The 25,946-nt window shown below is 41.1% G+C and overlaps 1 protein-coding gene across 3 annotated transcripts; it reads left to right on the forward strand.

The window, feature by feature from the left end:
* Nucleotides 1-687: 687 nt before the first annotated feature.
* lrrc41 (leucine rich repeat containing 41) lies at nt 688-10,538 on the forward strand. 3 transcript variants are annotated; one of them, XM_088005202.1, is made up of 10 exons: nt 688-870; nt 1,461-1,547; nt 4,759-4,817; nt 4,908-5,688; nt 6,946-7,182; nt 7,409-7,573; nt 8,558-8,656; nt 8,814-8,939; nt 9,176-9,248; nt 9,913-10,538. In XM_088005202.1, the coding sequence occupies exons 1-10, from the start codon at nt 849-851 to the stop codon at nt 10,130-10,132; spliced, it is 1,869 nt and encodes a 622-aa protein (XP_087861328.1). In that variant the 5' UTR covers nt 688-848; the 3' UTR covers nt 10,133-10,538. The 3 variants fall into 3 exon arrangements, 2 of the variants coding, with proteins under 2 accessions (XP_087861328.1, XP_014830885.2); XM_014975399.2 differs by lacking the exon at nt 688-870 and adding an exon at nt 877-1,094; XR_015762736.1 differs by lacking the exons at nt 688-870; nt 9,913-10,538 and adding an exon at nt 877-1,094 and having other exon boundaries at nt 8,785-8,939; nt 9,176-9,199.
* The last annotated feature ends 15,408 nt before the right edge of the window (nt 10,539-25,946 follow it).

Below are 25,946 nucleotides of genomic sequence, written 5' to 3' on the forward strand. Positions count from 1 at the left end.
TCATTGCCTATATGTACTTTACTGATTAAGTACAAAACAGTCAAAATTAATCTAATAGTAAAAGGATCAGAGAAATTCTTTGGTATAAAAGACATTTCATGGAAACATTGAAGAACTGGGTGGAGATGGGGAAACAGGGAAATCAGGAAATAAGACACTGATTATTTTACATTGGAATGTTCAAAGTTTAATTACAAATGGATAAGAATTTAAAGGACTCATTAAAAATGTAAACAAGAAACCAGATGTAATATGTATTCAGGAAACTTGGCTCAACCCAACTTTAGATTTGGTTTTTTAAGGACATACTGGTGTATGTACAGACAGAAGTGAGGTTCAGGGAGGGGATGTGTAACATTTTTAAAAACAGATATTCAATTTAGATTGCTAGCAAAATGAACTTCGTTAAGAAAATAAACACCTTGTGCTATTCTCATTTAGTGATGTAATTATATTAGTTTGTGTTACCACCCCCACTCCACTAGAGGCAGTAGTAGACCCGAAAAGATGCGACTAAGGAGCAGATTTAGAAGTACAAAGAAAGCTACAGCATTTAACAGTGAGCTGCGCTGAGAGACAAGTTTAAATACATGCTGAAAATGGAACTCCTTCCTAAAAGTGAAGATATATTGCAGATTTAAAAAGAAAATAAAAACGGGAGATCGCGGATAACACAGGAAATAGCTCCCCCTTCACTTCCGGAGTGCAATGGTCCCATTTCCAAATAAGGTAAGAGACTGACAGTGGTCCGTCCCCGTCCCTTTCTGTTTGCTGCAGCGAGGTGTACTTGGGGAGGGACGACCGCTCCAACATGGCCGCCGTCTTTCCTGCGCCCCAGCAGCCAATGCATGGTCCACTCTTTATTATGTCGTAAGAACGAGCCACTGATGCACCTTTCTCTCTTTCTACAGCAGCAGAAGAGGCCTGTTAGACAGTACTGTGATGGAGGCCGGGGGTGTTAGGCTTTAATCAGTAATCATTATCAATGGAAGGAAAGATAGAGCTGAGAAAGTCAGCAGATATCAGTTTACAAAAACAATGTTTTCAGGCCGTCAGAACACATTTTACCGCGTTGGGAATCGAAGCTGTTCTTGGTAAGACTAAGATCTACTAAGCTGAGTTAAATCTCCCAAAAAGTTAGCATCATGTCCAGCAGTTTCGGTCATTATTCTAAACTTATGAGCTGTTATTTAGAAAATGGTTTGTAATTTGCGAAACTTTCACTTTACTTGTAAAAAGAAGAGGAATCGTGTCTGATTTTCAGAATAAAACTTTTAGATTGTGTCTATAGCTCACACAACAAACCGCCATATTGGAGGAGTTGTATTCGCTATATGTAGATTTCTGGTAACATAAATTCATAATTTATGTTGCAGCCCTCATCCATAGGTACAGACAAGGTGTCAAGTCTTTTAGAGTGACGTAATGTGTGATCTGATGTGATATCTGTTAAAACCTAGACCTCCCAACGCCGCTCCTTAAGGATCTACTGCCTCATCTGACAGCATGTCAACTGGATGAAATCCAGCCAGCCCTCAATAAGAGAGGTATGGACTCTGTTTCTGCTTGTCTGTAGTTCTTGTTCAGTATTCATTATCTATCACAAGAGAAGTCGAATTAGAGCATAAAGCCAAAAGAGAAAACTACCAATATTGATCATTGGCAGGAAAAGAACCCAAGAAGCACTGGACTAGAAGTACTTTCTCTTAAAATAAAAGCAAAGTCAATGGCAACATCTACCAATAAAGCAACTTACTCAGAATCGGCCCAAGGCATAAGCAAACTAAGTGGCCCCAGGAACCCCCTAATTGGAAATGATTTCTTTTAAGTAATAATTTCTATGTGATTATATTAACATACAATTTCATTGTAAAGTTGTGATTTTTTAAAATATATTTGATTATGTAGAAATCATTGTTTCTGTGGGTGAAAAGAAAAAAATTAATTGTTCTTGGGGCACTCTGGTGGCCGCAGCAGGTCATGTTTCACTGGTAATATGAGCTCTCTTCAATGTGCAGTGTGCATTCAAATCTCCAAAGAACCAGTGGAAGATAAGTTAGCTAAACAGTGCCACAAAATAAGACTCATTATTCCACGACAACGAAAATAAAGAGGAAAAAAAGCCAAGATCAAGGTATGTTTGGAGGTCTCTTAGTAATGTAATGTTTATCAAAAATATTTGTCAAGCTGCTTATAGAAAATTAGCGTCATAGCCAGGGGCGCTGCCAGAAATCTTGGGCCCCCTGACAAAAAATTTGATTGGGCCCCTGTTCAGCTGCTGTTACAAATTTTTGAGTCTATTTGACCCATAAAAAGCGTCACAATTTTAAAGGCTTGAGTCTGCCTTGCTTTCTTTGGTTCAATACTGATAATTAGCACAATATTTACTGCTCATGAATTTAACATCCAACAGTCCACATCCAGTATGCAAGTAGGTTGCTTAAATTTTTTCTATTAGTTTTAGATACTGAAATGTCTCTTCCCAGGAGCAACAGTCAAAAGCAACGTGCAAAATACACATAAAGCAATCCAGACTTCTCAAAAATGCTATGTAGTTGCATTTTATTCAAGCTGCAGTACATAACTTTAATAAAACATATGTTTTCTCCATATTTGTTAAAGCTGTCACAATGTCAGTTTGTTATGAGACAGATAATCTGTGAAAACAATCAATCTCCTCCATCTCCTTCCTGAATTACTATTACTGGTTAAAGTAATGCACCGTTCTGACCAAAACAACCAGTCAGAACTAGTAGGACGCTGTTAGCGCTGTCAATTAGCCTCATTCACTCACTGCTAAATGTGCTAATGGGGGAGAAACAACTTATCATTACAAGAAACCGTTTATCTGCCATCATTGGGTTAGGGTTAACCCTAACCCATCTATGCTAACCAAACTGAGCATTCACAGTTTGAATCTGCACAGCTCTGTGCTATGCTAGCTGCAGCACGGCACAAATTGAGGGGGAGGAACGATGAGCAGCACCACATGAGATTGTGATTGACAGCACTAAAACTCTCCTGCTTCTGACTGGTTGTTTCTAGCTCTGGGAGAAGGCAGATAGATTTTTCACAGATAATCTCTCATACCGTACTGTCACAACATAGTGACAGTTTAAAAAAATATATAACATATTTACATAAAAGTGACATACTGCAGCTTTAATTTCACTCAGGAGAGGACGGGTCAGGAGGGACGTGGGTTAGAGCTGCTGCTAACTGACTCACCTGTTAAGTGGTAAAAGACACAGGGAACAATATGAATATGTTGGTAATTTTTTCCTTAATTCATTAAATGCTAGTGAAAAGGAGGCAAACAGTAATCTGTAGCTAAGCTAATTATGCTAAATGGTTGATAATCTCACACAGTTTACTCACCTCTCATGGAGAAAAACTGGATTATAAATGAACACTTTTGCCTTTTTCTCTCTCCCTCTCTTTTTTTTGGAAAACCTGATTTTATAACTTTTCTTAGCGGCATAGTAACTTTTTGATGTTAATTTTGGGGTACAACCTCCTTGCCCTCAGTTAGGGGATTGAAGATGGGTCGTGGCTGTGTCTTCCAACATGACAATGACACACAGCCAAGATAACCAAGGAGTGGCTCCGTAAGAACCATATCAAGGTTTTGGAGTGGCCTAGCCCGTCTTCAGACCTAAACCTGATAGAAAATTTTTTGAGGAGCTCAAACTTTGTGTTTCTCAGCGACAGCCCAGAAACCTGGCTGATGTAGTGAAGATATGTGTGGAGGAATGGGCCAGGATCCCTGCTGCAGTGCAAACCTGGTGAAAAACTACAGGAAACAATTGACCTCTGTCATTGCAAACAAAGACTACTGTACTAAATATTAACATTGATTTTCACAGGTGTTCAAATACTTATTTTAAGCAGTAACACAAATAAATTCTTAAAAAAATCATACATTGTGATTTCTGGATTTTATTTTTTAGATTATGTCTGTGAAAGTGGACAGGCAGCTCAGCTGGCAGGTGTTGCATTCCGTTACTAACATAAAGACAAAAACTATAAATGTCTGGGCAAGGTCAGAGTTCATCTATTAAACTGACTGAAGATGAATACATAAATTAAAAGCTGGAATGTAGACATTTTTATAAGCGTATTGATGAGCCTGCCTCTTAAATTGAATATAATTTCAGATTTTTGTATAAATTTTCCTCTGGTCAACTTAGAAAGTGAGCTACTATTGTTACAGGTTAATTTTCTGAACTACAGAAAAGTTGTTTTTTTTCTGTAGTTGAGAAAAAAAACTACAGCAAATGTGAAAAATTGGACTGATGTTGATATCCGATACTAACACCTGTTAGATTTACCAATATTGTATTTGATCAATTTTTTTTTACTGATTACTTGAATAATTGATAGAATACTCAGTTACTAAAGTATTTGTTTACAAAAGCTCTAATCTAATCATCTGACTGCTGTCTGCAGCAATCCACATTATTAGCAGAAACAGAGGGCCCCAAAACCAAATGGCCCTTCTGGCCCCATGGAGGCCTGGCCCGGCTCTGAACTTACTTAACTTCACACACCAATTACTTTGCCATGGTTGTCATAGACTGAAACATAAAACAACATATTTCTGCTCTCATAGATCCAACCTCAAAAAAATAGTTTGAAAAGCAAAAGTAACATCACTTAGCTTCCCCTTATCAAATTATGTCTAATTACTATTATGTTATAAATATTCTGATATGGTTCATTCTCACATTTAAACAGATGATATGTTTCCTATTTCAGGGTTATCCACATATTCTGGATGGGTTGAGATCCTCCGGGACCTGGTTGGTCTGAGCCGTGTAAGAGTGCCACCCTCTTGCAAAGTTTCAATGTTGTATATGTGTAAATGTGGATCTCACATGTACTTCCTGTCTTTTGCTACTTTTCAGGCATTGGACTTCAGGACAGAAGCAGAAGCTAAGCATGAAGTCATGTTGAGGCTTTTTACAAGTGTATTCTACGGACTGAGCAGCAACTATGTGTTAAAAAACAGCACAAATTTAAAATCCAATTCATTCTTGAGTTCTGCAGCCAAAAGTATTCATCATTTTATACTCATTCCTTGTATGCATCAGGCTCTGCAAGCTTTAACTACCAATCAGCAACCTCTTCTAGTGCTGTTAGAAAAGCATATAAGAAGTGTTCATGTCAGTCACTTATTGTTGACACTGAGGAAACCACAAGCTGTGCTGTATGTCCTGCATCGCCTGCTAGACCATGGGATCACTACAAACCTCGTTGTTAGTATAGATTCTGCCCTGGACCTTGCATGGCTCCTGCATGGACGTGGGTCACAGTACGTCAACACAGAGCTGAAAAAACTGTTCTCCTTCCCACATGTTTTACAAAGCTCACCAGCCAACTCCAGTCTAGATGTTGAATCCACAGCTTCAGGCAAGAGTGACGATGTCATTCCCTGCAAACGAGTCAAGTTATATTCCGAGTCTGTGGAGAAGGAGGAGGACCCATCTGATGTACCGAACTTTACTTTGGACCCTCAGGTTCTCTGTCATACTTTTAGCCCTTGTGATGGTCCCTCAGCAGGAGCATGCACATTTGGACAGATTACCCATTTGGAGATCAGAACGTGTGGTCCTGATTCTCTCAAGGTCCTGGGTTTTTCCTTGCCTACGTTTTTCTGCCTTCAGTCTTTAAGTCTTCACAGCAAATGTAAGTTTACCTGAAATCTACCAATATAGCTGGGGCTATTACAAAACCTTCTGATTTTTGTGCTAAATTCACAGAAACAATTGAAAGGCAAAATATTTCTTCCTGTTCTGTTTGAGGTGTACAAACGCATCATATTTAACTCTCTCATTATTTCCTAAAGAAAAACAACCGAAAGTGAGAAGCTGTGTGTGACAAACTGGTTCCATTGTTGCTGTTTCCACAATTCAGTTGGGTAGTTTGCTTTCATTACTTGAAAACGTCTATGACAGTTACCTCAACTGAGTTGTTTTGCCAATATGTCCACATAGGAAATTCAACTAAATGTCAGATGTGCTCAGAACAAATCAGTTTGCCTTGTAGGACAACTTGAAACATTCTGAACGAGTGTGGATTGGCTCAGTTGGTGTTCAAGAGGAAGTGTCTTCTCTTAAAGAATACTGCAGGAAACTTGCACCTACATTGTCAGATGGTTGGTGGTGCTGTTGCCTTGTAGCAAGAAGATTCTGGGTTTGAATCCTGGCCTAGGAGTGTTTCTGCATGCAGTTTGTTGGTAGCACTGCTAGGCCTTCTCTGGGTTCCCAGCTTCCTCCCACAGTCCAAACACACAACTTTAGGTAAATTGCTCAATTGTGCGTTGTCTCTGTGTTAACCTGTGAAGGACCGGCAACCTGCCCAGGTGGTATTGGGCCCTGGGACCACCTCAGAAGAGTAACCTTCGTCCCTCACCCTCATTGGTTGTAACATCACTGTTGAGGGCTGATGAGTTAGTTTGGCAGGTTTTTACAGCCTGTTATGGATGTACACCTCTTTCTCAGCCTTGCTTCATTGTTAACTAATAATGACTGTATGGAAAGTGTTGTGTGTTTCCCAGCATTTAATGTGATGTTTACTGTCCTTAAATCAGTTTGGTTCTCTTCCAGAAAATCAAACAAGCATTTAACGGGAAAGAAATTATTCCCTCCTCATCCCTTTAGTGGCAGATGATGATTTCACTCTTCTGATATGAACTACTTGACCATAAAACCAAATAACCACCTTGATGGAAACGGTGCTCCCTTGTGATGGAGACCTATTTAAACCAAAGTGGTGTTTTTTACTTTACATTGAGGATTCCTTTATTGAATAAAAACTCAAAAATCTTTAGATGTTTAAGCCAAAGTAAATTATATGTAACCTGTGACCTTTGATGGAAATGAGAATCTTTACTCTGCCTCGCCACCAGAGAATAAACGGTGGTGAAATGTTTGTGCTGTGCAGCCATCTTCAGGGAGTTGGATGTGTTGGAGTTTGCTGGAGTGCTGCAGCAGCTTTCTGACAGCGGCTGCAGCAGCCTCGCCCATCTCAGCATTGGCCTCCTGCCTCATGTTGGACTCATGAAGACCCTACTGAATGCAAGCCCCAGGCTGACGTCCCTATGTGTCGAGTTTCAGACGGCAATATGGGGACCGCAATTTAATCTGGACCGTGCTGGGACTGCTGAGCCCAACACATCAGGTGCAGTAAGCACAACTCAAAATGTGTGGCTCCTGCTGAATGTTGAGCAGGAGACTCTTAATGCTTTACATTTCATGCACATGTGGAGCAGTGGTTCTTGTTTTATCCTAAAAGACACCTAAACATACTTAATGGATCTTTTGGCTAAAAAGTAGAACCTTTTCCAGTTTAGTCATTTATTTAGGGATGAGCCTAATCTCAGTTCTTCCCAACTTGTTTTCTGCAGAACTTCCTCTGGAGAAGTTAACCGTGAAAATAATCCAGCTCCAAACAGATCTACACTTTTTGACTTCAGTGCTTAGACGGAGCCCACATCTCGCCTCTCTTCATATAGCAGGGATGAGACTACCCACTGGCTGCAGTCAGAGCCAGCTCCTCAGCACTCTCTCAGGTAAGGACACTTTACCTACTGGAGATGCTCTGCTTGTTGCAGTTGATTGGGATTGGAAATTGAAAGAAGCTGGTTGCATATCACTGATTAGGACATTTGTCATGGTTTGTGGAGCTTTATTTTTATTGAAAAATCATGAAGATTTTTCAGCCCTACCCATCCTCAACAGAAACAGGTGGGGTAGTGAACATGCGTACAATGATCCATATAAATATGACACAAATAAAATGTAACATAAGATTATGTAACATTAACATCATTAGTCTAACCTAAAGATTGATAATCTAAAGGTTGTTTGGACTGCCACAGCAGTTGAGGAGGAGAACCTTATTATGTCAAGTGTTTTCTGCTGACTTTAATTTTGAATAGAGCATCAGGTCTGATACAGATCTGATGGTTTCAGTGGCAAATGTGCCAAGACGTGGAGTTCTTTCTGAAAGATCTTCCACATCTTCACTCAGGTATAATCTCATTGGTTTCATAAGTTATCATTATTCAACTCCTTTTTTAAGCTAGTTTGGGTTGATTAGTTGGTTGACTACCATCTTGCCAGGTCAACAATATTCAATATCAGCCAGAAAAGAACAAAAAATCAGTTGTCTTTATTATCAGTGTGAAATCTTGTTTTCCCATTGATTGTTTATAAATCCTTTTATGTATGTTTACTGCACCCTCCTGTTTTTTGTACAGTTAAGACCAAAATTCGAATTAAGTTTAAAGTAATCTTTTAATCATAGCCACGTTTCTCTAGAGTAATGTCAACGTTTTGGAGTGACCCAGCCAGAGTCCTGACTGATTTGTTCAGGGAACTAAAAGTTATGGTGGTGATAAGGAGGCCATGCAGTGTCAAAAACATAGAGCTCATCATATATTATCAAAGTACCAGAGAATGTGCAAAAAGCTGCTGAGCGATTTTAAGGGTTTGATTGCTGTAATGCCAATAAAACCCTGTTTGTTCTCATATCATTTGTGTTCACCTTTCAGAATCCAATCACAGTTTAAAGGTTCTGACGTTTGAGGATATAAAATTGTGTGACTGTCTGCCTGACATCCTGAAACTGCTGAGGGGCTGCATGTTGGAAGGTAAGCCAAGGAGAAAACAGATGTAATGGCTTCCATCATTCAGTGTCTGCTGAGGAGTTTCTGGCTGTCTCTTGCTTGACATGCAGCATAAACTAAGAGCAATCAATCAGATCTGAATCCCATCCCAGAGAAACCCTACTGCTGCTTGTTCACTCAGAGCTAAGCTTCAACGACTGTCGTCTTCTGGAGAAGTGCATCAACCCAGAAAAAAGTCTTGTAGAGCTGGTGGCTGCGCTGAAGATGCCTTCACTTCACTCTCTGAGTCTAGCACAGAATCGGCTCGGTAAGCAATCTTCATGATTTTTTCATAAGAAGGATGTAGTTCAGGCTTGTACTCATAACATTTTCAGAAATTATTTTCACCACTGCCAATATGTTCTTATCTAAAAGTTAAAGAAGGAAACAAAAGAATGATTTTGAAAATATTGACATGAAATAGTAGCAGCATTTATTAATTCAGCTAATTGTTGCTATTGAACTTGCGACTGAACAATCCATTTTTCCTTTTTGTGCTAACAGCTAAGAATGTGTGTGTGCTGGCAGAACTGTTCTCAGGCCAGTCACAGAGCTCACTGAAGCAACTAGACATCAGGTGAGAACCTCAAATGGTTTATTTTATTCTTTTAAAGTCGGTGGATTTTACTCTCTTTTTGTCACCTCTATCTTAAACGTTTTACAACATTCTGTTTCACTGATTTGTTGGTAGTATGTAGCATAATGAGAAGAGAGTTCTGCTGTTCCTGTGGCAGGAAGTCAGTAACATTTGATAAGCGATTGAAAGCTGTCATTAAAAACTATCATAAAGGAGACTTTGTTCAGGTCTAAATGACCTGCTGGCATACAGAGCAGAGAACATCTACTCCAGACAGATTTAACTTAAGCAACATTACTCAACTTATTTTTCAAAATTCATGTCCTTTTTAAATTTAAATCACTTCAACTTTGAAAAGATTTCTGAAATATTAAATTAAACTAGCTAAAACCCAAACCAAGGTGCATTCATGGTTCCATGTTCCCCTAAGTCTCGATACACCCACTGACATGCTCTAAAAAGTGTTGTTCATGAATATTATATTTAAGATTGAAAATGTTATAGTCAATAAATTCTAAATTTATTTTGAGGATTTTTTTTTCTCAAAAGCCACCAGACATTGTCTGGTTCAATGACTGGATACATTGAACCAGACGTTGATTAACCTTCGACTGGTTCTGTATTTCTGCCTTTTAACTGAATGGTGTCTCTTTTTCTTAAACAGGTCCAATTTCATTCAGCCTGCTGATCTGCTGGAGTTTGCTAAGAGACTGATGATTCATCCCCCTCCACACAGACTGACCCTTGACCTGAGGAAGAACCCAGGAGACAGAGACCCTGAGACATGGAACACAGCACTGAAGAGGCTTCAACCCTCCAGCTTTTTACTGGTTGAGGGATGGAAATCCACAGACACAATGGTGGACCACATCAGCAATATGTAAAAGAAAATCTGGAGGATGAAATGTTGTTGACAACAAAGTTATTAATTATGTCTAGCATCAGTAGCAATGTAAAACTGATGCCAACCCATTTCCGTTATCTAAAGCTTTGGATGGCACTGACCTGAAACTATACACACAAAATGGAAACACCTTCTGGAAATTCTTTGAAATTAGTTTGATTTGTCTTTGACAGTGGAGAGACGAGTGTAACCTGTCCCTGGTTTACCATGGGAGATGGGGACCAGCTCCCCTGTGAACCCAAAGTAGCCATAAACAGCAGATTATTTTCTATCATTTAATTTGTTTTCTTGCATCCAAATGCTGAAGGAGGAAAAAAGATGATTCCATGTCAGTTTGTCATTTGAATGTTTATTAAACATTACACCTCCAGAGATGTCTCTGATAAGGTGTGTGCTTGTGTGTGACAGCGGACATTAACGTACAACTGGGAGACTGACAATAAGGTGGTATGGCCATGTTAGACAATAAGCATTGACACAACTACCAATTCATCGTAAGTACAAACCAAGTAGGAAAAAAAGGATCCAAAACATAGATTAATAAGACTGCTGTATATATTTTTTTAAGTTTGTTTAAAGCTACCGTGTTTCCGCGAAAGTAAGACAGTGTCTTACTTTCTTTTTATCCCCAAAAGCCCCACTATGTCTTACTTTCGGGGTATGTCTTATATTGGAAAAAAATTGTCGAATTTTTTGTTTTAACCATAAAATTAACATTTATTAACAACCTGAACAGTATTGTATTCACCACAAAACAGTTTTATAAAAGGAAGTGGTTGACGTATGGAGAGGGGGACGGCGTGGGCAGGAGGCGGCGCGCAGCTAGATGAGAGGTGTTTCCCCGAAAAGTAAGACATATGTCTTACTTTCGGGGTACGGCTTATATTAGCCGACCCCCCTGAAACCCCCGATGCGTCTTACAATCGGGGAAACACGGTAGTATTAAAGATCGCTTTAATTATGATTTTCCTTGTTTTCTTTGTCACACTGTAATAAATTTCAGCTTAGGACAAGGGTGACCCTATGAACATGCTAATCTGTTGTTTAGTCTACAACCAGACCATCTGTCGCATTAAAAAACACCAAACATTCACACTGCCACATCACAATAGCTCAGCCATCTCTGAAGCTCCCACAGGCAAAATGTCTTCATAGAACACAGGCTTACCAAACCAATAAAAATATTCCAGAATTGTTTAGCAATATAACAAATTACATTGGAACCTGATGGGCCAAACATAAATCAAGCTGACTGACTTGTTTGAAGAAGTGAGACGGTGTTATACAGACAGTGTCACCTCTGGTCATGTGGGTGTCATTGACATTATGGAGAACATCTGAAATGTCCACAGCACAAACCCAAAGGAAGGTTTTATCCAAAACTCTGTTCAGTGTGGATATCTACATACTACTGGACCGCTGACCTGCTGACATAGCATGGATTTAGATTGGTTCTTCTAGTCCTCAATCAAAGTGAGGAGCATTTACATTTAGCAGAGATAGTGCATCTGTGTCTACCCATTGTTACAGCCTACACACTATGGATTCACATATAAAGTGTGTATCTGAATGAGTAAGCTGTGTGCAAAACACAAACCTAGCAACAGAAGTAATAATCTTAAGGGGTGAATATGGCTGCGCCCATCTGGCCTTTCATTTCAGGTAACCGTTAAAATTCTCCCCTTCAATAAGAAAGTTAGTGCAGTATTTTATGCAATGAGAATCCTTAAACGGCATGCAACCAGTTTTCAAATTTTTTACATCAAGTTTAGTGTTAACTTAATATAAGGAAGATTATATATAGCAAATTATAGACAACTGGATTTTTATAATTGAGAAACTACTTAGGCTAGAACAATGCACACTATTTTCTGTCTTCAGGGACTCACTTTAAATAAAGGAATAAATATAACTGTTTCATCATATGCCTGATCATAAAGTCACCAGCTGTTCTGTTTGCTCACAGTCGGCCAACGATGTAATGTGTATGCACCCTGCATGTTGAGAATTACACAGTCCTACACACACAATACCCAACATACACACTTAAATCTACAATACAGCATGTCAAAGGCATTAGAAAAATCTGAAAGAAATATAAATAAATTAAATTATTTATAAAAGAATCAGTTAAAAACAAACTGTTAAATATAGAAAATATTTCAAACAAATACACCATTGTTTACGCAAAGACTGAATGGAAGTACTAGATGTCTTCTAAGCAAAGACAAATGAACACATGCACACACTGATTAATCACTAGTGAGCTGAAAGGCCTGTCTGGGCTGAGTGGAAATGTTAGACGGATTTTCTTTGGGCTCTGGTGTCTCAGTTCCTGCTTCCAAAGTAGCCAATAGTATTCAAGGAGGGGTTTACTGGCAGTGATATCAATCCTCCATGGATCTGTAGTTCACGGCTTCTGGGGAGCTGATAGATGGTCAAAGTTCATTTTAGCAGAGTCAATAGATGTGAAGATTTCATTCTGATAACCCCATTCTGTAGAACACAAGGCTCTGAGAACAACTTGCATCCTACAACCATGTGTTATGGAGTCAAAGTGAAAGCCATTAGCACTTGATCAGCACCGCACAGATGAAGTGAAAGACTTCAGTGAGCAGTTTGGGGGAAAATCACAGACACAGTCCATTCAAACGTTGTCCGTCTATTATAAAACGTGCAGAAAAACCTAGGGCACCAACAATGCTGCTTTTGATCCAGCAGGTCTCACTGATGATGGATGATGATAGCTCAGCAAAATTTGAGGGCATATTTACTGGTCTGCTTAGTAACAACAATGATTAACTGAATCAGAAGGACAAAACTAAAGCTGCTCAGCTATAGGCAGATCAGAGCTCTTTGCTTGGTCCTGCTGGTCAGGCCACATGGCCAATTAATCAGTCACAACCAGCAACTTGGTCTGGGGAGAGGAGCAATTCAAAATTAAAAAAAAAACTCTTGAAATTAAACTGACAGCAAACCTAATACTTGTGCAAATGTTACAGAACAAAGACGTTATTATACACTCACCGGCCACTTTATTAATTACACCTTGCTAGTACCGGGTTGGACCCCTTTTCCCTTCAGAACTACCATAACCCTTTTATGGCATAGATTCAAACAAGGTACTGGAAACATTCCTCAGAGAGTCTGATCCATGTTGACATGATGACATCATGCAGTTGTTCCAGATTTGGAGCAACTGCATGAGACAAGAGATGCACATCATGGATGTCCACCACATCCCAAAGATGCTCTATTGGATTGAGATATGGTGACTATGGAGGCCATTTGAGTTCAGAGAACTCATTGTTGTGTTCAAGAAACCAGTCTGAGACGATTCACGCTTTATGACATGGTGCGTTATCCTGCTGGAAGTATCCATCACTGTGGTCATAAAGGGATGGGCATGGTCAGCAGCAATGCTCAGGAAGGCTGTGGCGTTGACACGATGCTCAATTGGTACTAATGGACCCAAAGTGTGCCAGGGAAATATCCCCCACACCATTGCACCACCACCAGCAGCCTGAACCACTGATACAAGGCAGGATGGATCCATGCTTTCATATTGTTGACACCATTTTCCGGCCCTACAATCCGACTGTCGCAGCAGAAATCGAGACTCATAAGACCAGACAATGTTTTCCAATTGTCCACTTTTGGTGAGTCTGTTTGAATTGTAGCCTCAGTTTCCTGTTCTTAGCTGACAGGAGTGGCACCCGGTGTGGTCTTCTGCTGCTGTAGCTCATCCGCCTCAAGGTTTGGCATGTTGTGCGTTCAGAGATGCTCTTCTGCATACCTCAGTTGTAACAAGTGGTTATTTGAGTTACTGTTGCTGTTCTATCAGCTCACACCAGTCTGGCCATTCTCCTCTGACCTCTGACATCAACAAGGCATTTGCGACCACAGAACTGCCGCTCACTGGATATTTTCTCTTTTTCGGCCCATTCTCTATAAACTCTATAAAGATGGTTGTGCATGAAAATCCCAATAGGTCAGCACTTAAATCACCTTTCTTCTCCATTATGATGCTGAGTTTGAACCGCAGCAGATTGTCTTGGCCATGTCTATATGCCTAAATGCATGTAGTTGCTGCCATGTGATTGGCTGACTCAACAATTGCGTTAATGAGCAGTTGGACAGGTGTACCTAATAAAGTGGCCGGTGAGTGTGGAGCATCCATACCTGCTGGAATCAAGCTTTGTGCCATTTAATGGAATTGAACTCAAGACTTTAAGCTACCCCTAAACAGCAAAACTGCAGAGTGAGGTCAGCCTGTCTTCATAAACCTTGGATAATTATGAAAATTCTCCAAATCAAATAGAGTAAACATCATCGCCCTGTAATCAAAACGGGGCTCCATCTTCTTCAGCATGATGTTCCTCTGTGTCTACAGGTATGAAACCATGGTTTTACCTGATTTTCTGTTCATCTTCAGGCAAGATCACAAATGGATCACAAATGAAGAAATGTATTCCATTACAGAGTACTTAGCTCCTAATAAGTTTAGTGGGAGTCATAATGATGACAAAAAGATAGAGCCAAACCATGTTGATAAAGCTGTTTCTCCCATGAAGTGTGAGACATTAGTGGAATGTCTGATAAACATGCACTAGTTCTTTCATTTTACTGAAGAACACTCCTCTTAATCAAATGGCATTACTGCAGACTTGTAAGACTTGTATGGAAGTGTGCAATTGACAGTGAATGTCTATTTAAGCCAGGCAACAGAAAGTGAAAATAACTTCATACAAAACTTACAATTAACCAGAGGTCTGCAGATGTGAAAGAGAAATTCATGTAATGATGAGATCCCTGCAGAAATCTTCAAGCTGAATGTGTATAGTGTAATAATGGATGTGAAGGCACACACAGTACTGTTATGTTCCGCAAACTCCAACCAAACATTGGTGGTTTATATGCAATATTACAGCTGGACCAAATTCACAGAAATAGAAACAGCTGATACAACTCAAAATGTAAAGCAGCCAAACTCAAATCAAGGCAGTTTTTGTCGTCAAAAGTAAACATGAACTTGCCAAGTATTTACCAGCAGCAACAATTTGAATGTATGGTGTCCCTGTGCTGTAGGAGTGTGCAGGGAGCAGGTTAAAGGGAGCACAGGAGAGGCTGTAGGTCACTGAACAGCTGTAGGGGGCGCTATAAGATCCCATCCATGAAGCTGGTGTCTAGTCGCTGGATGAGCACCCGAATGAAGGACATCTCCTTACGGGTGTTCTCAAAGATCACCCTGGGATCATCTGACTGGCAACGTAGACAGTTAGGAGCCATGACCATGGCCAAGTTGTTCACATCCATCTTGGTAATGGCTACATTGGGAGGTTGGGCAAAAACCTAAACAGAAAACACAATTTCATATCATTTGTGTTTTTTGACCAAAAGATACATTTTACAGCCAGGGTATTATAATTTCTTGCGTTTGTAGCTGATGGCCAATAGTTAATAGTGTATTTTATGATGCATTAGGGTCCACTTCAGTGGTCTGTGTGCATTTATAACATAAAAATCCACAAGAAACACAAGAAAATAACTTTTAGATAGCTGTCCACTGTAGTGACCTCTATGCATGAAAGAGTTAATTATAAGATTGTAAACAAGCATGAAAACCTAGCTGCTATAGCAAGCCAGTTAGCTCAGCACGTCTTTCATACCTGCTAAAGCCACAAAAGTGCTGCTGTCCCTTCCTACCTAATGTTCGTCATGAAGACTTGTTTAAAATTACCCAGGATTAGTTGAACACGTTGGCCAAAATATGTGTGTAATTTTACTATAATAAATATAAGTGCCAAAAATTATAAAGCAAAATGGAAAAATATAGAACAAAGAGTGCACGGAAGAAAATTGAGGAGTATCATTGGAAATACTGAAACTACCAAGAATACACTTAAGCATCAATGTATTACCGTTGAGAAACAGTTACTTGTTTCTCAACGGTAATACATAACCTGAAAATGCAAATTAGAGAGTCTGATACAGTGGTCAGCTTATAATAAATATGTTATTCAAGACCCACAATTTAATCAATGGCTAGAAAAAGGTTTAACAGCATTATGTGTAGTCCTTAAAGATGATAATTTTACAGGCTTCCAGGAACCAGAGTTTGCTCTAAAAACTCAAGATCATTTTAGTTACCTACAATTAAGGGACTATTATAGCAAAGAGATTAAACATAAAATAGACCTCAATGAAAATGTGATGGTCAAAATGCTGATTGAAACATATAAGAGTAAAAAACACAGAACAGTATCCTTATTCTATAATATTTGTTAAAAAATAGAGGCACTAACACAATGGATATTAAAGCAAAATGGAAATGGGAATTGGGACTTATACTAACAGAAGACGATTGGCTGAATATCTGGAAGACCCAAATTACAACATCCTCTTCTAGAATTTAGAGAAAACATTGTTGGAAAAATATAATCAGATTTTTTGTTAAACCCAAAATTACCAGTAAATTCAAATCTAGAGTTCAATCATGTTGGAAAGATTGAGGAGCGTTTAATGTTAACCACATATATATTTTCTGGCTTTGTACCAGAATTACACAGTTCTGGAACAAAATACACAAAGAGATTGTAACAATATTGGGCTACACAATACCTGAGACCTGTTTGGTATTGTTGAGACTGGTGTAATTTTAGATAATGCCACACTGTGTCACTGTTGACTGCAATATAGCTTATACATATATATATATATATATATATATATATATATATATATATATATATATATATATATATATATATATATATATATCAACTGAACAACTGCTACAAAATGGGACTCACCCTGAATGGTTAACGGAAGGGCGCACAATGGTTCAGTCCCATCCAACTATCGGCCAATAACCTGTCTCTCTACACACACCGACACACCAACCTGTGCACCGCTTGGATTGATTACAAGAATGCCTGTGACTCAATGCCACACACTTGGATCATTGAATGCTTAGAGATGTTCAACATCAATATGACTCTAAGAGGCTTCATTGCAAACTTGATGGGACTGTGGAAAACCACCCTTGAAGCCAACTGCAAACCACTTGCACAAGTGTCCATCAAATGTGGCATATACCAAGGAGATGCTCTGTCCCCACTGCTGTTCTGCATAGGCCTGAACCCCCTCAGCCAAATCATCAACAAGACTGGCTACGGATACCGACTCAAGAATGGGGCCACAATCAGTCACCTCCTCTACATGGATGACATCAAGCTATACGCCAAGAACGAGCGAGACATCGACTCACTGATCCACACCACCAGGATCTACAGCACTGACTTTGGGATGTCATTCGGACTAGAGAAGTGTGGTCGGATGGTTACAAAGAGAGGGAAGGTTGTCCGCACAGAAGGGGTCTCACTCCCAGAGGGAACAATAGCAGACATAGAGCACAGCTACAAGTACCTGGGAATACCACAAGCAAATGGCAACCTTGATGAGGTCACAAGGAAAGGAGCCACAGCCAAATACCTCCAACAAATAAGGCAAGTCCTGAGAAGCCAGCTCAATGGCAAGAACAAGATCCGTGCAATAAACAGCTATGCCTTACCAGTAATCAGATAACCTGTCAGAATAATTAGCTGGCCAATGGAAGAGATTAAGGCCACGGATGTTAAGACTCGGAAGCTACTAACCATGCATGGAGGGTTCCACCCCAAATCCAGCACCCTGAGACTGTATACAAACCGTAAGGAAGGAGGCAGAGGACTAGTGAGTGTGAGAGCCACTGTCCAGGATGAAACATCCAAGATCCATAAATACATCAAGGACAAAGCCTCAACAGACGATGTGCTCAGCGAATGTCTCAGGCAATGGGGAACAGAGGACGAGGTGCTGGAGGAACCATCATGGGAAGACAAGCCCCTACATGAGATGTACCACTGACAAATAACTGAAGTGGCTGATATCAGGAAATCCTACCAATGGCTGGAGAAAGCTGGACTCAAGGACGGCACAGAGGCCCTCATCCTGGCCGCCCAGGAACAGGCCCTAAACACCAGGGCAATAGAGGCTCAGATCTACCACACCAGACAAGACCCAAGGTTGTGCAAGGAGGTCTCTGAGACAGTCCAGCACATAACAGCAGGGTGCAAGATGCTGGCAGGGAAAGCGTACATGGAACGACATAACCAAGTGGCGGGCATAGTGTACAGGAACATCTGCGCAGAATATGGATGGGAAGCCCCGAGATCAAAGTGGGGAACACCCCCAAAGGTGGTGGAGAATGACCGAGCTAAGATCCTGTGGGACTTCCAGATCCAGACAGACAAGATGGTAATGGCGAACCAACCGGACATTGTGGTGGTGGATAAAGAACAGAGGAAAGTCGTTGTGGTGGATGTAGCAATACCAAGTGACCACAACATCAGGAAAAAGGAGCATGAGAAACTGGAGAAATACCAGGGCCTCAGAGAGGAACTGGAAAAGACCTGGAAGGTGAAGACCACAGTGGTGCCTGTGGTCATCGGGGCCCTTGGGGCAGTCACCCCCAAACTGGAGCAGTGGCTCAAACAGATCCCAGGAACAACATCAGACATCTCAGTCCAGAAATGTGCAGTTCTAGGCACAGCCAAGATACTGCGCAGAACCCTCAAGCTCCCATGGCCTCTGGTAGAGGACCCGAGCTCAGAGGATTAAAGAGACCACCCGCGGAGGGTGAGAAGGGAATTTTTATTTTTTATATATATATATATATATATATATATAGAGAGAGAGAGAGAGTTAACGGCGGCCACGGATGGATTGTAAAAGTGCGGTATAATAACCACTCCTGGAGGGAATAATGTTGATCTTCCTTTAATGAAGATAACCGAACCGGAGTACAACTGGATAGTTTTTGTGCTCTAACGCCGATGCAGACGAACTTTACACGTCCACACCAGAGTCAGCGAGCATCCAGAACTAAAACAAAAACATTCCCCCAGAACACACAACTGCTGCATGCAGAATTCCGTTAACGAAGTAAATGAATAGTAACGCACTTAAACTCAGATCAGCCTAGTCAGTATGGGAAATAATGCAGAGATAAGCAGATGCATACAAGTACTACACTACCCCCCCTTTCAAAGAATATCAAACTACTATGGCATGCTAAGCTTTACAGCCAAAAACATACTTGCAACATTACTAGCGCAAACTTAAATGTTACTGGAGCAAACTTTTTTCTTTTTTTTTTTTTTTTAGCTTTCAACACCCTGCTTAGAACTTTAACATAACATGCATGACCTTTTTGTCACATTGTGTTAAGATCTCATATAGTACAGGTCCTAGCTGGACTTTAATAATACATGGGCCTTCCCAGGGGGGCTGCAGCTTGGGACTAAAGCCTGTTAATGTACAGTACTCAGCCACGCCCCTAACTCCTCCTAACCTCCAGCAGACTGAATACTGACCAGCTCTCCATCTCATGGGTCCGAAAAGCCTCTAATTCCTGGGTATTACCGCAAATAAGAATATAGAGAACTTTTGTTTAAGCTGGGAGCGAGAAAGATTCGTCTAAGCTCTAACTACCTTCATCCAAGACGTTATGACCCGCTTCAGTCTATGATTCAGACATCGGAGCAGCCCTGCCGGTGTCCGAGCTCATAAACCACGTCTGTTCACAGTAGCTCTTTCCCTGTTTATTAACGTGCACTTGTTACCGGCTTAGATAATTTTAGCGACTAGGAATAAGTCCCAGGGTCATTATTTATCTGAACTAAAGAACGTACGAAGCCACCATAATTTATTAGGACCACAAACACTGGTTTTACAATAATCAGAAGAATTAAATTTGGTTGACTCAAATAATTTAACTGTCCACAACATCAAATTAGACTTTAGTATTTTTATTAGCAAGCTTTAGCAAGGGAAAAGGACATACAGCATTTCAATAAAAAATTAAGAAATTAATACTTTTAAGAATTTTTAGAAATTACTCCTACTTCTAACCCTACACTGTGTCTTAATCTAAATAGAGGCTTTGGGGGAGGCAGTATTACTCGAACCCAGATGATCTTGGCAGCAGAAAACTTTAACGTCCATGGATGGAGTCCTGTCTTTGTCTTGGCAGAATCCTTTTAGAATAAATCCAAAGTTGAACTGGTGAGAATCCTCAACGAACTCGGTTCTTAATCCAAATACGATCTTTGTCCATTCCCCATGTCCACTGCAGCATCGTTGAAATCCTTTGGGTTGAGCGTGGGGCCGCAGTCGAATCAGAGTCCTGGGTTGTGGGTAAACGGAACTTGTTCCTTTCTTGTGCAGCGAACAGTCTCATCGTCCCGGGGTATCAGCAAGCAGCCCTCCGTTGATTCTGTATCTCTGTCTGCTCGACTCGAACGCTGCGGAACAAAGAACCCCGATCCTTCTACCTGGTATCTTTTTATTCTTCTCAGCAACTACTCAATTCTTTCAATTCCTCTTTTTGGTCGTGTACATGTCAGCAGCCCACACATCTGCGTCTTGGTTGGCCTCAACCCTCAGATGAACTCCGTTGTTATTTAGAACTGAACTTTCTGAAGTTCTCTGTTTGCCCTCTGCACCTATTTCCTTCATGCATCTCAAAAATCTCACTTCCTGTTTCTGCTTGGACAGATGATCTCATATCCATCACCATCTTGGAGACATGATGTCTGTTCTAATGACCTAATGTCTTGGTCACTTCTGCTCTCCTTTCGGTTCCTCTTTTCCCCTGACCTATCACCTACCATTTACCTCCAACACAACATCAGTGACCTTTAGTTACAGTTACACATTTCATACCATTTCAAGTTCAATGTCAAAATCACATTTATAACCTTTTAGTTTCTTTGATTTAGTATTCATTTGTAATTTTATAATAACCATATCTTATTAGTTACTCTTATTATAATCATGATGTGAGTTATTAAAGACATTTCTGAAAAGAAACCAAGAATAATCCATTATTCCAATCATTTGATACCATGTTACAGTTACTTCTTTCACCTGTAAGTACTTCCATAAGTATAAGAGTAAGTGTAAATATTCTTATAATCAAACCAACATCAACCACCGTTTAAACCAATATTAGTTATTGGCTTAATCATAAGTTTTCATTATTAATTTAAGCATTTTACTCTGGGTTTTATCCAATTACTCAAAATGTTTAGATTTTATTCTTTAAACCTTTAATGCCCAAAATGAGCAATCTGAACTATTTTGAATCACTGCAGGCCGGAAACTTCCTCTTTCTTCAGGAAACCTGCTCTTCCTGTTCCATGACTCTCTTTCCGTCTGATTATGATTTTTTTATGATTAAATAGAAAAAAGGAGAATTAAAGCAAAGTTTGCAGGACACTATAACAACACACATAACCAGATTAATTTTTTTTACCGTCTGACTCTACTGTTGGGTCTTGATGTCACCTGTGTAATCAGTTTTAAAGATAACTTTATTTATTGTTATTATTAAACTAAAATCTCCTGCATGGGGAAGTGGGTTGAGCTCGACTTTTCTCGACAAGCCCAACTTCCTCATGTTGTCCTTTACATAGACCAGGTCCTCACGCAGGTCATGCGTCTGTCTGAGCTGAGCTCCACGTAGATGCTGCAGTGCCATGTCATGGACTTCGCCAAGGGTCTTTTCAAGGTCATGAGCAAACTCCAGGGGGTCCTTTTCACTCCACCATCGTTCTGCAAAACCAAGCCAGAGGTCTTGTGGCTGATGAACTTCTCTCCGGGTTGTGGGGCGAGGTGCTGAGCCTCCCCACTTTCTACGCCCCTGTGAGATTCAGAAGTAGACTCCCTGGGATTGGTTCTACGCCGAATTGGACTCAGTGATCTTGAACACTCCCTCATCATATGCCTAGCTTCACCACAACGAAAACAGATGGGCTTGTTCATTTGGCTTGGGCTTGGTGACCAGGCTCGGGAATTTTGAGCAGGTAGCTGACGTGATGCCATCTTGTCACTTTCTTGTTCTTGTTTTCTGTTGGTATCGACTGATGTAGCAGTTCCACAATCAGCTGACACGATCTGAAGGCGTTCTAACTTCAAATTTAGCTGCTCCACTTTGTCCATAAGCATTTTAAACTGATCCTCTGTTACATACTTTGGGCTCTGGAGGCGTCTGGAGGTGGGGCAAAAGTCGTCAGGAACATTTTCACCCTCATCAGCCCAGGAAATACACCGGGCCCTCCCTGCTCTCATCTCAGCCTCACAACCCAGAGTTGCTTTAAAATTGTGTTCGTGGGCTTCAGCAAGCTTTTGTGCCTCAGCCAATGATGGAGGGTCATGATTCATTACTTCATAAGCTACTTTTTGGTTCCTTAGGCCTTTCAGGAAGACATCAGTTGCCAGCTGATCCTGGAGTAATAAATCTGTTCCTGGATATGCCAAAGTCACCAGGCGTCGCATTTCCTCTGCAAACTGCTGGTGATTCTTTGCACTGACGCGGTAATGCAGAGATAAGCAGATGCATACAAATACTACACTAAAAAAAAAAAAAATTCCCGTCTCACCGTCGGCGGGTGGTCTCTTTCATCCTCTGAGCTCAGGTCCTCTACCAGAGGCCATGGGAGCTTGAGGGTTCTCCTCCAGTATCTTGGCTGTGCCTAGAACTGCACATTTCTGGACTGAGATGTCTGATGTTGTTCCTGGGATCTGTTTGAGCCACTGCTCCAGTTTGGGGGTGACTGCCCTGAGGGCCCCGATGACCACAGGCACCACTGTGGTCTTCACCTTCCAGGCCTTTTCCAGTTCCTCTCTGAGGCCCTGGTATTTCTCCAGTTTCTCGTGCTCCTTTTTCCTGATGTTGTAGTCACTTGGTATTGCTACATCCACCACAACGCCTTTCCTCTGTTGTTTATACACCACCACAATGTCCGGTTGGTTCTCCATTACCATCTTGTCTGTCTGGATCTGGAAGTCCCACAGGATCTTAGCTCGGTCATTCTCCACCACCTTTGGGGGTGTTCCCCACTTTGATCTCGGGGCTTCCAGTCCATATTCTGGACAGATGTTCCTGTACACTATGCCCGCCACTTGGTTATGTTGTTCCATGTACGCTTTCCCTGCCAGCATCTTGCACCCTGCTGTTATGTGCTGGACTGTCTCAGAGGCCTCCTTGCACAACCTCCACCTTGGGTCTTGTCTGGTGTGGTAGATCTGAGCCTCCATTGCTCTGGTGTTTCGGGCCTGTTCCTGTGCGGCCAGGATGAGGGCCTCTGTGCTGTCCTTGGGTCCAGCTTTTTCTAGCCATTGGTAGGATTTTCTGATATCAGCCACTTCAGTTATTTGTCGGTGGTACATCCCATGTAGGGGCTTGTCCTCCCATGATGGTTCCTCCAGCACTTCATCATCTGTTCCCCATTGTCTGAGACATTTGCTGAGCACATCATCCGTTGAGGCTTTGTCCTTGATGTATTTATGGATCTTGGATGTTTCATCCTGGACAGTGGCTCTCACAGTCACTAGTCCTCTGCCTCCTTCCTTACGGCTCGTGTACAGTCTCAGGGTGCTGGATTTGGGGTGGAACCCTCCATGCATGGTTAGTAGTTTCCGAGTCTTTACATCTGTGGTCTTCATGTTTTCCATTGGCCAGCTAATTATTCCTGCAGGGTATCTGATTTCTGGTAAGGCACGTTGTAACAATTAGACAATAGAAGCAAAAACAGAGGCCACACCATGTGATATGCTTCAAAAAGAGGTTTACTGAATTAAAAGAACAATACAAGAACAATCTCTTTCTCTCTCTGTGACTGACCATAACTCAAATATACTCTGTTTGTGTGTGTGCACATGTGTAAATTATTCTACTAGAACAAACTTCCTTAACATGTATAATGTATGCTTAATAAACACTGAACAAACATGTAAGTCTAACAAAAACCAATGTCAATGTATGTGTTTGTTTGTGTCTATGTGTGTGTATCCTTAATCAGAGTCACAGTGGTGACGAATGATGGTAGCTCAGGAGTGCAGGCTTGGTGGGCCCAAATGGCTCCATACCGACAACACAAAAATATTGATCGTCTGAGGTCTCAGAATCCTCAGCACTGGCTTTTAACATTTTCTTGGCAGGCTTTCTCTCCTTCCTCTTTTGCTTGCCTTTATTCTTTGCAAAGAAACTCTTCCTTACATTTTTGCTTCCTCTTCTCTGTTCTTCCATCAGTGCTTGCTTCACTGGTGTGTCTGAGTATTTCAGATTTCCTTTTCTTCCTGATCCTGCCAGTTGTTTCCCTTGGCCCTGCTTTTGGAAATGGCCGCACAGTCAAAGGATTAAATGCCTGACCAGGAGACACCCCCGAGGTGCTTGGCTCATCTGGAGCACAGGACATGGTCACATCATTAACTGCAGAGGAGTCAGAAGTAGTAGTCCCCAGGTGAGTTGGTGGAGACTGCGGCTGGAAAGTTCCAGATGTCAGTGATGTACCTGGGCAGGGACAGTCAGTGACTTGTGAGGGTGCATAGTCATACTCCTCAAAAATGTCAGGATTGAAGGGCCAAATACCTGTGGATTGGAAACCAGCTTGAATGTTTTTCGGTGTTGCAGCTGCAGACTGAGCAGTCTTCACAATACTTGGAATATCATATATCGTCTTGGCAGGATTCATATTCATCCAGGTATCACTTGCGGCGTTCACCATTTTCTTAAATGGGCCGTAGACACTGCGATCCAGTGGCTGAAGTTTATGGCTACAGTGGGGGGAGGGGGAGGTAAGTAGCACCATTCCCTTTTCTTTGCAGAAATCAATAGCTTTAACAGATATATGTGAACAGTGATTATCCAGCAAAAGTAAAACCCTCTCTGGGCTGACCTTTGTGTGTTTTGCAAATTGAGCAAGGAATAAGAGGAAGTCTTCGTCTTGCATCCATCCTGAGGCGTTACCACTTCCTGCACTCCCTGTTGGCCCACTCTGAATGAAGAGTTCCTTGTAACGTTTACGGGGGAATACAAAGAAGGGAGGAATTGCATTTCCCAGCGCTTGCACAGTGCATGCTACTGACACGAGCACACCTCTCTCACCTGATGTCATCACACCCACCTGCTTGACACTACGATGAGCAACAACACGGTTTGGTGATTGGACTGTTGTTACACCAGTCTCCTCTACATTCCATTTATCGCTCCATCAAAGTTGTATCTCTCAATGACCTGTCCAACGCTGTTGAAGAAATGTTCCACATTTTGGCGGTTAAAACTTGTGGCCCGTGTAAGGCTAGCTGCCTCAGGACTCCTTATTGACAGGCTAGGGTTCTGCTTCATTATTGTGAACCAGTCAGGCCCTGCCATCTGCTTCTCATCCCATGTTTGTGGGCGTTTGATGTTATATGTTACTGCCAGTTGATATGCAAACTTTCTGACCTAAAATAAAGAGGAACAGAAAATCAGAGTACATAGACACAAAAAGTTTTTCAATTTATCTAGCACCTACACTGGTATTCAATTCTTCTCTTGTCTCCAGTGACTAACCTGTCATATGCTTACCTCACGTGGAGTCAGTCCATAATACAGGTCTGCTGCCTGAGTCAAATAGTCAGCCAACACTTCCTCCTGCACCTCAGAGAAGACTTTGTTGCTGCTCCAATAACCTACACTGGGAAGATCACTGGACCCCTGTTCTCTCAGATTCTGCAATGATTTGCAGTATCTGTTCAGTGTTACATGGCAGATCTGACTGACTTGCTCTTCTTTGTGACCTCATTAGATGCCTTTTTTAAAACATCTGCAGGCACACCTCTACCAGTTTTTCGTATCCACTGCCTAGGCATTCTGTAAAATTATTAAAATCAAAATGTTCTTAGATGTATGTACGGGGATGGTTGTA

This window comes from Poecilia mexicana, unplaced genomic scaffold, assembly GCF_051168715.1.
Source record: "Poecilia mexicana isolate PSO_F unplaced genomic scaffold, ASM5116871v1 scaffold_4, whole genome shotgun sequence".
Classification (NCBI taxonomy): domain Eukaryota; kingdom Metazoa; phylum Chordata; class Actinopteri; order Cyprinodontiformes; family Poeciliidae; genus Poecilia; species Poecilia mexicana.